Genomic DNA, 12061 nt, shown 5'->3' with positions numbered 1-12061 from the left:
TATAACATAATATAATATAATATAATATAATATAACATAATATAATATAATATAACATAACATAACATAATATAATATAATATAATATAATATAATATAATATAATATAATATAATATAATATGATGTAATATAAGTTGTAATTGTTGAGTAATGGATTTGAGACACCGAACGAACCGAATGACGATATTAAAAAAAAGTCCCGTCGGTATTTGACATATCACCGCCAACCGGGAACTCATCATAGTCAAATCGAGCGCTCCCACGGAAACCGACCGCCATCTCCGGAAACTACAAGTCAGCTGCTGGGAAGCTGATCAGAGGGTGTTTATCCCTGAAGTAGCTTGATGGCAGACGTCGTCAGATATTAGGGCTTTCTGTTTTTTTACACTGTTGCTGTGGTTTCTGTGAACAGTTGAGCGGCCGTTGAACGGTTGGGAGCGGTTGGGAACGGTTGGGAACCAGGCGACCGACCGTGAAGATGAAGCGTGTGTTTCTCCTCGAGGCTCTCTCTGTGGCTTGTTGTGTGCTCTTAAGCCAAGTGACAGCGAAGGTAAGGCTAACGTTAGCAAGGCTACCTAGCGTTGGAGATAAAATGGTGACGACGGTTTAGTTATCTTAATTATCTTCTCTATATAAATCTATCTAAAACACTTAATTATCTCTCGTCTCTGGACGGTTAAAAACAACTAAAAGCCAACGGAACTCTTGGTATCGTGAGATTTGGACGTCGCAGGTGTTGCTAACGCCGTGGATTATTATTATTATTATTATGAGAATATAGCGTTAATATAATATATCCTCGGTGCTCGTTTATTTGGTTCACCTAGCTACAGTTTTACCTGAGTTAAAACTGAACACTATAACCCTCATGAAGGTTGGATTTATTGCATGGCTGTTGTATAAGCCTGCGTTAGCTTTAGGTTTAGCTCTGTGTACCTCGTCGATTAGGGCTGCACAATTATTCAAAATACGTAACTTAGCCAAGTGCAGTATTATAAAATAAATAAATCGCATAAATGTGTGACAAAACAGCATTATAATGAAAACCTGCTACTAACCATTGTTATGACTAATGTGTTATGATAACACACAGAAGCCGACAGTCACACACTGTGACTGTACATCAAGATGTATACACCATTACAAGAAGAACAAGCAAATGGTACACTATGGTTGATTTGGTATATACTACTACTAGAGGTAATAACAATAATAACACAGTAAGACTACAACAGTAAGAAATACACAACAGTAAGCACATAAAATCAATACAGAATAGCAAAGGGAGAGAAGGCGAGCAAGAAAATAAGGAAATACACTTGTGTTGTGTTAGTATGTGTGAAGAAGAAGAAGAAGCATTTGATGAAGAAGATGTGATCTATCTGTTACAGAATTCTGAAGACATCCGGTGTAAATGCATCTGTCCACCGTACAGAGACATCGAGGGACAAATCTACAAACAAAACGTCTCTCTCAAAGACTGGTATGTGAAGTGATGTGTCACTGCACCTCCGTGAATGATTTCAACCGTCAAATTCCTGCTTACTATTACTACTTCTACTCTTAATGGTATTTTCTGTTGTTTTTTTGTTTTTTTTCAGTAACTGTCTCCATGTCGTTGAACCCATGCCGGTTGATGGAAAAGATGTGGAGGCGTACTGTTTACGCTGTGAGTGTAAATATGAAGAGAGGAGCTCAGGGACCATTAAGGTAAATTGATTGATTGGTTTTTTTGTATTTTTTACTAATCCTTTGGTCTATAAAATGCCAGAAAATAGTACAGTCTCTGTAATTGTATGTGAATGTTTGGCTTTTCTAGCTGATATACAGCATACCTTAAATTATTAATAGATTATTATAATTGTTGTAGATAAATTGTCAGTCAACTAATCGATAAGTCGACTAATCATTCTGTACATTTAGGTCACCATCATAATGTACCTCTCCATTTTGGGCCTGCTGCTGCTCTACATGGTCTACCTGACTCTCCTGGAACCCATATTGAAGAGGCGTCTGTTCGGACACTCGCAGCTCATCCAAAGTGACGATGATGTCGGGGTATGTGTTCCTCCTAATATTACAGCGTTGAAACTCACAGTAAGAAAGTACAATAATGTTTTATGTTATGGTTACCAAATTACCACAATATGATACAGGATTGTTACTCACTTTGTCCTGTTGTTAAGACAACCTTGGATGCTTACATTGTTTTAAAGGTAAAATGACTTCTAGTGAGTAAATCTCTCCCTTTTTGACCCTTTTGATGATTTAAGATCTCTGTGTTGGAAAGATATTATGTAGGAACTGAGCTTTGGACTTGCTTATTCAATACAATGTCCTATAAAAACTTTACAGGCATGTTTACAGTTAAGTTTCAATAAAAGTACCTCAGATAACCCCCAGCAAGTCATGACATGCTACTATAGCACACTAACATAGAAATTCTTCTTTTATTAACTGAAAAACGTCTGGAAACACCCCAAATTACCAGTTAAACTCTTACCTAAAATCTGTTGAACTAAACTTTGACTACATTCATTTGCACACAGATTTAATAACCCTAAGTACCCTTAGTGATTTCCATAGCTGCGTCACCATTTCCCATGCTTTTCCTTTTTGCCCTCCTTGCATGCAGTTATATTGGTGAAGCAGCTATAACAGAAGATGAAACAATAATGTTTTATATTATGGTAATTATGGTACTGCCCCACCCTTCTACCCAGCAAACAAGTTACTCTTGTTCTGTTAATTCAATCTGTTTATCAATAACGCCCTATTACACAAAATATCATGTGGGATTCATCCTTCAAGGCCATTGGAGGGGTGGGGGTTTGGAATTAGTTACAAATGCCTCAAATGTCTAAATTACATATCAAATACAACACAGATTGTCTGAATCAGCTGACATTCTGTGAAATAAATGTGGAAATGTCAAACTTGATTTATCCTTCAAGCAGTGCTGTCTGGTAAAACCTATTCCTAACACAGGGAGTGATGCATAGTTTTTAAAAGTGCTTTCTCACTCTGTGTCAGATCCATTAGTAACCACAATCACAGGAAAGGGCTGCAGCAGTACATGATGCAAGCAGCTTCAACCAATTTCTTTTCATGTTACACTATCTCTACCTGCTTCTGGACCTAACTGGCTTCTTAAACATCATTGAAATGAGAGATTAAAATAGGTTGGGTTAATGTAGCTAGCTTTCTGCTGGTTAAAGTTTGGTTATTTATGTGAACCTGTGCATAACAAAGACAGAGGACAGAAGGTTGGTCAGGCAGTGAAGACTGCCCCAGTCAAATGTCTTGCAGTGGCAGCATACAATTACTAAACGGGTTAAGCGAGTACCCCCGCTAATGTATATAAGTAAGTAGAAAAGAACCATCTTGAAACTGATTCCAATTTCTTAACTTTTAATTTATAACAGTAATCTAATGGCTAATAAAGTTATTATTACTATTTCAGGAAACAAGTACAATTTAAATGTCCAAAGTGCATGAAAAGCAGTAAGTCAATTTGTTGTGACACAGCGTTTAGATATTAACAAATGAAAACAGTTACTGCCTTTGCCTGAGGGAAGCGAGGGAACTGCAGCTGCCTTGCTGAGCACTCAGTGTTTTCACTGGCAGAGTTCAGGCAAGAGGAAGTGTTACATGAGAAGCTACTCCTTTTTAAAAAAAAAAAAAAAAAGCTCTTAAAAATGTGACTTATAAACACCAAAACGTTTTAACTTTTATTTAACAGGAAAGGAAGATGACGACTTAATTAGCAACCAGGTTACTGTCAGAAATTATGTTATTCTAAGAAATGCTAATGTTCGGGTAAATATGTTACTGGTTTGCAGTAATTACAGTAATACAACAATTATCCAAATGACCCAAAGTTCTCTGTGGCACAGTACCTTGTAATTTGTCAGTGAGACCAAAACAAAGATTTGAGGGAGAGAGATTTGTAAGCAAAACCAATGTAACCGGAAGTGCAGCCGCAACATTAATTATTGAGGAAATGGTGTGCTTGTAATGTTTAGTCAGTCTTTGATACAGAGAGGCTGCCCAGCTGATAATGTTCGTTTATTTCCCTGAACACATTTGTCACAGATGGCAGCTGTGATCCTCCCAGTTGGCTCTCACGTTTACTTTTATTATGGTTTTTATTTTCCTGAGAGCAACAGAAACGTTTTAAAAACAAGTTACAAAAAACTTTACAAAAACACATAAAATAAAGAAAATATATAGTGATGGGAATAAAATACACTGATACTTAATAAAACAAAGCTTTAGCAAATAAAAATGTAACTTGAATTTCTTTTAAAAAGGAATTTAATGAGGTAGATGGTAAGAACAATAGACAGGAGCAGTACATATAATAATACATACTAAAGCAATACTACAAAGTTCAGCCGTGGTGGTAAGCCACCCATATCGTGGCATCTCGTATTCTGATTGGTTTACTTAGTAGATAAAATGCCTAAACGAGTAATGGCTTTTTGCTGTGTGTTTCTTTCCCTAAAGGTTGCTGTTGTATTTCATTAAAGTTTATTATTTTTATTAATGTTGGTGGATGTGTTCTTTGTTTAAGGCGAGGTGGCCCACCTCTGCATTATGTGCTTCCACTGTTAAACATACAGATAACCACTGTAGGAATGCTAAAGTTAGAGTTTAATGCCTTTTCTTATTAGATTTTTCTAAGGACTCTTACAAGATAGACCTGTGATTGAACTATATCCTACCCTTTAGGCTAGTCATGATTTTATATTTTTCCATTCTGTGTTTTCAGGACCAGCAGCCTTTTGCCAATGCTCACAATGTTCTGTCCCGTTCACACTCTCGACCCAACATGCTGAACAAAGTGGAGCATGCCCAGCAGCGCTGGAGGAGGCAGGTCCAGGAACAGAGGAAGTCTGTGTTCGACCGCCATGTTGTTCTCAGTTAAACTGCCCAGCGAGCAAGAGTTACTGGTGGAGCAAAAACAAAAAAAAAAAAACACTGTGATGGAGCCCTCAGTTTATATCGCTTCCTTTTTCTCATTTGTGGTTTGTATCTCATCAATTGTGACACTTCCGAGGTGAACATGGTGAAGAAATCTGGATCTGTAGAGTCCCTGCCAGATGTATAATCAAAGCTGGGAGCTCTTATTTAGTCTGCAGGCAGCACAAGAGATTACAGTGAATTCATTTTTGCACATTCTTGAAAGAACAGTCTTAAATAGTGTTTTCCAAAAGCCGAATTTCCTCCCTGCCTGCTGTCTGGTTTGCAGAAGTGCCAAGTCGCCAGAGAATTTGCAATGAAAAATTTGGTAGAGACTAATAAATGCGAGATAAAAATAAACCTTTCAAGTGAATATTTTATAACACCCTCTAACTCTTTCTGGCCACAGTGTCAGGTGCAGTCCCATCAGTCCAAAGCCGACCAAGTCTCCTAATTTAACAAACCAAACTGGCTGTGAGAGTAAGACATCCAGATGTTGGTTGGTGCCACTCCTCGTGGCTGGATAACTGGACCAGTAATGATCTGCTAACATGTAGCTTGTGGGTATTTTCCACCTCCCTGAAAAACTAATATAACTTTGAACTACTGCTCTCACCACATGATAAAAGAAATAGTGTAAAATATAAATCTTTCAGCCTTCTTTGAAAATGCATGTTTTATAATAAATCTTTTATAAATGTGTTTTCAATCCTTCATTCCTACCACAATGTTTAACGTCTGATAACTGGTGTGAAATCCATCATTTAATGCATTACATTAAACTTGATATTTGGAAGTAGTTTCACTGAACCTCGTTGCTGAAATCGATGCAATTTCTTGGTGATGTCATTGTAAACGTAGCTGTGCTATTGATCCTCATCTGTTGAAGACCCTACTGAAAACAGTGCCCTCTTCAGCTGCCTGATCAAACGTCTGTTGTTTTATTTTGGCACTTCTGTGTGCTCGGTCTAACGTCAGTTCTATTATGAAGGTCCTTGTCAAACAGGCAGCGTGAGTATGACGGAGTTGCTGTTATTCTGAGTTTAGAGGAGTTTATTTTTGTGTATTTTGGGGCTGTGCACATGGGCAGAGTGGATGAAGAACCACTGTTGGGAGACCTATGAAAGTGTTCTTAACTATTGTAAATGTGGTACCTTTAACTTTGAATAAATTTATGTAATATTTGTGATTCTTGCATTTGTTGTGTGGTAAAATGTATCTATGCTTCACATCAGCTACAGGCCTTTCTTTCATTGGTGAGAGCAAAGTGCTTACCAGTTTGTACAGCTGTTATATAATAATAAGATCATATCTATGGAGAGTCTGAGCAGTTCCCCCAACTCATTTTACCCAGAGTTGTAGAAATCTACCAGTATTTACACACTGGAATACTACCCTGCCTGAGGTTTGCTTTGTAATTGTGATAATTTAAACACAGACATGTTTTAGGATTAACACTATTAAACATTTAAGGTATTAAAAATGGATTTTGACCTAGAGGGCCCCTGATAAGACAGGGCTTAAAGATCTGGTAGAAATGCAGGAGCCATTTTAGGGCCCTCACTTTTTGAAAACCACACTTGTGCACATTACTAAATACATATGTGATTAATCAAATGAACCACAAGATAATCGCCACTGACAAACTTATGAGTCTGTTAAAGGTTTGTTCTTTGTCCTGTATCCGAGCCAACCTTGGATACACACAAACATTTAAGGTATTAAAATAAGTATTTAAAATGACTTCTAGTGAGTAAATCTCTCCTTTTTTAAAATGATTTCTGACCTTTCTGTTGGAAAAATATTCTGTAATTATAATTCTGTAGTGTAGAGCTCTGGACTAGTATTCTGTAAAACCTTTACAGGCATTTTTACAGTTTAATGTCAGTAAAAGTACCTCAGATAACCCCAAAATAACAGTAAAGCAAAATCACATAGACTTCAGTTACTTTAATTTGCTGAAAAACCTGAGAAATGAGTTCAATTCTTCATTAAAATCTGTTGAACTAAACTTGGACAACAATAAATTGGACGCACATGTCATAATAACCCTCAGAATCTTCTTCTTTTTTTGGTAATCAAGTAAAGTGATTTCCATATAGCTGCGTCACCATTTCCTGTGCCTTTCCTTTTTTCCCTCCTTGCATGCAGTTATACGGAGGAGACTATTTTTCCGCAGGAAAAAAAACATCAGTTTTCAGGCTGCACAGACAGAAAGCGACACAGACTCGTTTAAAGAATGGATCATTGAACAAAGACTACAACAGCACAGAGGGACAGGTAGGGGTGTTTGTTTCAGCTCACTAAATCTTTATATGTGTGGGAATCTAACGAGATTATACCTTTTAAGAAACTTATAGTATTTACAGCATCTTTAGACAGTTGAGTTCATAAGAAAGGATTTTCTCTTTGTATTTTCTGCTCTGTTTTTATATGTATACTGTTAACATCATTTACATGGCTGAGCTTAAAGTTATTCATAGACTCTGACTTTGATCGATGTTGGTAAACTGTCCAATAATCCACAGTTTGATGTTTAGAGAGAAAGTAGTTCTTCTCAGCCTCAGTGCTGCATTTTCATCGGTCGGCCTACAGGGGGCGCCTCAGCCTTTTGAATTTGATCCATCTGAGCCAGTCAGTGTCTCCTGCAGTCCTCAGACACTGCTGATACACTCACCTGTGTTTACTTTCCCCTTCATGTCCCTGCAAGTTTCTGTTCAATTATTTTTTATGTCTTTATGACACACACACACACACACACACACAGAGAGAGAGAGAGAGACTCAACTATGAGAAATTCAAGGTTTTCTGAGTTGGTAGTCACTGATATTGTAGCTGCTGTGTGGTGAAAACCTAAAAAGATAAAGGAATGTCCTTGTGCTAGACTTTGCTTCTTGCCGCTCTGCAGGAACGGTGTGTTTTGCAGCTGCAGTTATTCAAAGCATTTTTTACAAACAGTAACATGGCGCTAACTTGTCGGTTTGTCTGGTTTTCAGGCTAAAAATTCCAGTTCAGATGATTCTGTCGTTAATCAACAAGTGACCTGGTTTGTTTTAAATGATTGTTGTGGTTTGAAACTAATGAATTCATTATTGTATTACTTTGTTTTTTCTTGTGGAGAGTTCTCGGTGAATGGATGAGTGGTGCACACTGTAACAAAAGGACAGAGAGTTCCTCGTATTTAGAACAAAAAAAGAACACCTCCATCCGTGCCAACACATACACACAAGGTAGACGGTATAATTTCAGTGTTATTGTCTGTCTTAAATGATGACGGATGGATTGAAGGACGAATATGATAGGAAAACGAACAGGTTTGAAATGTGTGTGTGAGGTTGTAAACTCTTACAAACTCTGAATAATCAAACAGCGTGACTACATTCCTGGTTATTCTCTCTGAACAACCACAGAGTGGCAACAATAACATTTTACAAAGCCAGATGAAGTAGTAGTCACATTATTACATAACATTATTATTTTCTGCAGAAGACATCTTCTTCCTTTTTAAAGAGGAGAGGATGTTTTAGCTGTGTCTTCTCCATCAGTGCTGTCTGTCAGGCCCTAAGAGCAGCGGTGTTGACTAAGACACGTCAGCCTGACTCAACATAATCCTGGAGTTTAAGAGTCTGTTTCTGAAAACCTCATATGGTGTTTGTTACCACCACATATATTCTTATTTAAAAAAAACAAACAGATTATTGTGCAGTGACTTTGGCTTTTTTTTTTTGCTGCTCTAGTCTCAGATGGGTTCAATATTTCCATACTTCCCACGAACCCCTAGGAATGTCCAGGAGCTGAGAGAAAAGGATCTGAGGTTAAAGTTTTGGAGTGTAGGTGTAGAAATCCCCATAGAGCTGTGGGATAATCCCCTTGAATGTTTTAAGATTTAGGATTCACAGTGGATCCTTAACAAACACACATAAGGTTTAGGGATTTTATTTGAGAACATAAACTCCCCTGTGACTGTGGCTTTAGCAGGTGTGTGATCATGGGAATAAACCTTAGATTTGCAGCATCGGAGCTCTGCAGTCAACCCTTAAAAATGTGATACTGAAATAATGTATGTTAAGTTTTTAGAGCTTTGCATAATAACATAGAGAGTCCCGTCATGGATGTAAGGGCTTCATGGTGTATGTACGTGAGTATATACGTGGATGATTTGAACTTTCTTTGATGCTTCCATGTCACGCAGGAAGAGGATGTGGCTCTTAATGAGAAATGCAGACGGGACTGCGATCAATGGAACAATGAATTCCATGAGAGAATAAGCTTAGGTTACATTCTTGTAAAACATCCCACAAAAAGCAGTCAGCTCCTCTGTCTTTTGTGCTCGGACAGTGAGGGGTTTGCAGTGTTTTCAGGAAGGGACAAGCTTTTTTTTTTACGAGGCCTTGAGAGAGGGTCTTTTGATTGGGTCTCTGAGAAAAGCTGCACAGTGGCAGAGCTCTGGAGGCTTCCTGCTGACTTGATGTTACGAACTGTGATGACGGATGTCTGGGTCTTTGTGACTTCCTCTCTTCCCAAGTCTCTGGGTTGATAGGGAACCCAGAGAGACTGCAAGGAGCAGGTTTTATGGATGGGTAGCGCTTCTTTGACATTTGGTGTAAAGATGTTACATGTCTCAGCAGCAGCACAGAAAGATAAAGGAGTTCACGTTCGATATCGTGACGTTTGGGGTTAGTTTAGCCCTGTCATGTAATACAGTTGTTTCTCTTGTATGTATATTGTTAATGTCTTATTGTGAGTTACTGTGTACGTAAAGAAACTTGACTCACTTCCTTATATTTTATAGCGAACAGATGAATACCTTTCAATGGCTAGTGACCGCTTGACCAATAAAAAGCATACTGTACAAGTTTGGAATTCATGTGGCTTTCCTCATTGTGTTGTTGTCTGGTTAAATTAACATGCACAGTTCTCAGTCTGACATTACAAAGATGCCCCCCTTTTTTTTTTTTGTCAGTGAATGCTCCAGAACCGCAGCACAGACAGAGTTAAGTGGTTTAATTTGGTTGGATTTAACTCAAACCTAGCGGGGGGATATTACATTTTGGGTGAATATTTTCATTTTTGTGGTCAACTCAAGTTTAGACCTGTGGTTCAGCTCCAAAGCAATGTGACTGTATAATATGTTGAGAGATATGTAATAGTGGAATGTGAGACGCATTTACTAAATTACTGTACTTAAAGAGTAATTTAACACCAGGCTGAAAAGCAGTGTTTCACTCTGCCCCCCTCTGACTACAACCAACATCACTGATGCTTGTGGTCGGTTGTCTCCTGTCGGATTTTGTGCACCTGTAACCACACTCACAGGTGATGTCATGGGGTCCTGTAGTACACCTCTACATCACTTTCAGGGAGTGCTACTTCTCTTTAAAGGTCCAGTGTGTGACAGTTAGGAAGATCTGTTGGCAGAAATTGAATATAATATGCATAAGTACATTTTTAATTGAGTATAATCACCTGAATATAGGAATTGTTGTGTTTTTGTTACCTTTGAATGAGCGGTCTGTATCTACAAACTCTGTGGGTCTACTTACAAGGAGGTCGCCATGTTGAACCACCATGTTTCTCCAGTAGCCCAGAATGAACAAACTAAATACTGCTTCTAAATAGGGCCGGCTTGGAAGGGGAGGGTGAAGTGAGGCGGTCGCAATCTGCAACTACACCTCTAGATGCCACTAAATCATACACGTCGGTCCTTAAATATTACCATTTCATGTCCTTTTACACTTCTACTTTTTCAGCCTGGTGTTAAATTACAGTAATTTAGTAAATGAGTCTCACATTCCACTATTACATATCTCTCAACATATTATACAGTCACATTGCTTTGGAGCTGAACCACAGGTCTAAACTTGAGACATGTCTAGTACTATGCTTAGCAGTAAAGACTTCTAACACAAATATTAAAGATTAAACTACCCTCTCAACCAGCTACAACATTAAAATGTAAATATTACAGTAAAAGTAATACAAAAATATCATATTTATAATAATTTATCACTGACACATGCAACTACGCTGCATAATTAGTACTTTACATCGTGTACAAGTATTTATCATGCTAAACTGTATGTTGAATGTAAAATTAAAAAGTACTTTTCTTAATCTAATTTTAAAGGCACATTTAGTTTTTACTTAACTACATTTTAGAGGGAAATGTGTACTTTTATATAACTTTTCTAAGATTTTACATTCAAACTTCAGTGACACGATTAAAATACTGCTTCTATAATGTTATATACAATAATATAACACTGAGAGGAGCCATTTTACTGCATAATACTTTAGTTTTGAGTTACAGTTTCACATTAATTTTGAATGCAGTACTTTTACTGTTCCAGATTAACTTCGTGTAACATGTAGCTTCAAAACTCGGCGTCTCCGTTCACCGTGCAAAGCTATGGTTGCACATTCATCTGTGACAAATGAAAGACATCTTTGTGTGGGTGAAATGTATTCCTATTGACCAGTGGGCCCAGTGGAGGGCTTCAGCATGACAATGTGTTGCAATGCTGGCAAGGCAACATGGGAGTTTTTCATCCCATCAGCAGCAGCCTTCAACTCGTGAATATTCATCCACACTCCTCGGCCCACCGTGACAATAAACAAGGGAGGGAGAAAGAGAGAGAGAGAGAGAGAGAGAGAGAGAGAGAGAGAGAGAGAGAGAGAGAGAGAGAGGCTTGAATGCCTGGCTGGCTGAGGAGGGCAAATCCCGAGGAAAAAAGTGGGGGGCAAACAACCCGTTCCCATGGTGACAAGTCCTGCCTTCCACTGTGCAGCAGGCTGTGAGAGGGGAGGCAGGAGGGTGTTTTTTTTTTTTTTTTTCTTTCCTTTTTGTCGGTTTTCCTTGGAAAGACATAAGTCGGGAGGTTTTTTATTGAAGAGGGGCAGGTAAACCGGCCAAAAGTTTTTCAACGCGTAAAAAGAAAAAAAAAAACAAACCGGGATTTGCGCCGTCGCAGAGGGATTATAAAGTGTCAGCAGCCATGGATGTGAGGAGAAAGTCGGAGGTAACAAGCCGCCTGAACCGTTATTGACGAACTAACAAATACAGGAGGGTTAAAACTCTCAGCAGCCGGGGTAGG

At 38.3% G+C, this 12061-nt stretch overlaps 2 protein-coding genes across 4 annotated transcripts in view; both read left to right on the top strand.

The window, feature by feature from the left end:
• The first annotated feature begins 282 nt into the window (after positions 1-282).
• On the top strand, positions 283-6156 carry tmem9b (TMEM9 domain family, member B). The gene is made up of 5 exons (XM_051378504.1): positions 283-552; positions 1394-1485; positions 1604-1712; positions 1926-2060; positions 4777-6156. Exons 1-5 carry the CDS (start codon positions 481-483, stop codon positions 4930-4932), a joined length of 564 nt encoding a protein of 187 aa, XP_051234464.1. The 5' UTR covers positions 283-480; the 3' UTR covers positions 4933-6156.
• Positions 6157-7111: 955 nt separating this feature from the next.
• Positions 7112-12061, top strand: part of dennd2b (DENN domain containing 2B) — a 46267-nt gene continuing 41317 nt past the window's right edge. Inside the window, exon 1 of one of the 3 annotated variants that reach the window (XM_051378502.1) lies at positions 7112-7247. The gene's annotated coding sequence lies outside the window, so the exon portion shown is untranslated. Of the gene's footprint in view, positions 7248-11695; positions 11987-12061 lie in introns of those variants that run through there. The other 2 variants (XM_051378503.1, XM_051378501.1) reach the window with 2 other exon arrangements.

The sequence above is a fragment of the Dicentrarchus labrax genome, unplaced genomic scaffold (genome assembly GCF_905237075.1).
Source record: "Dicentrarchus labrax unplaced genomic scaffold, dlabrax2021, whole genome shotgun sequence".
NCBI classification, from domain to species: domain Eukaryota; kingdom Metazoa; phylum Chordata; class Actinopteri; family Moronidae; genus Dicentrarchus; species Dicentrarchus labrax.
The sequence above is the reverse complement of the archived record's forward strand: the minus strand, read 5'-3'. Positions and strand labels throughout refer to the sequence as shown.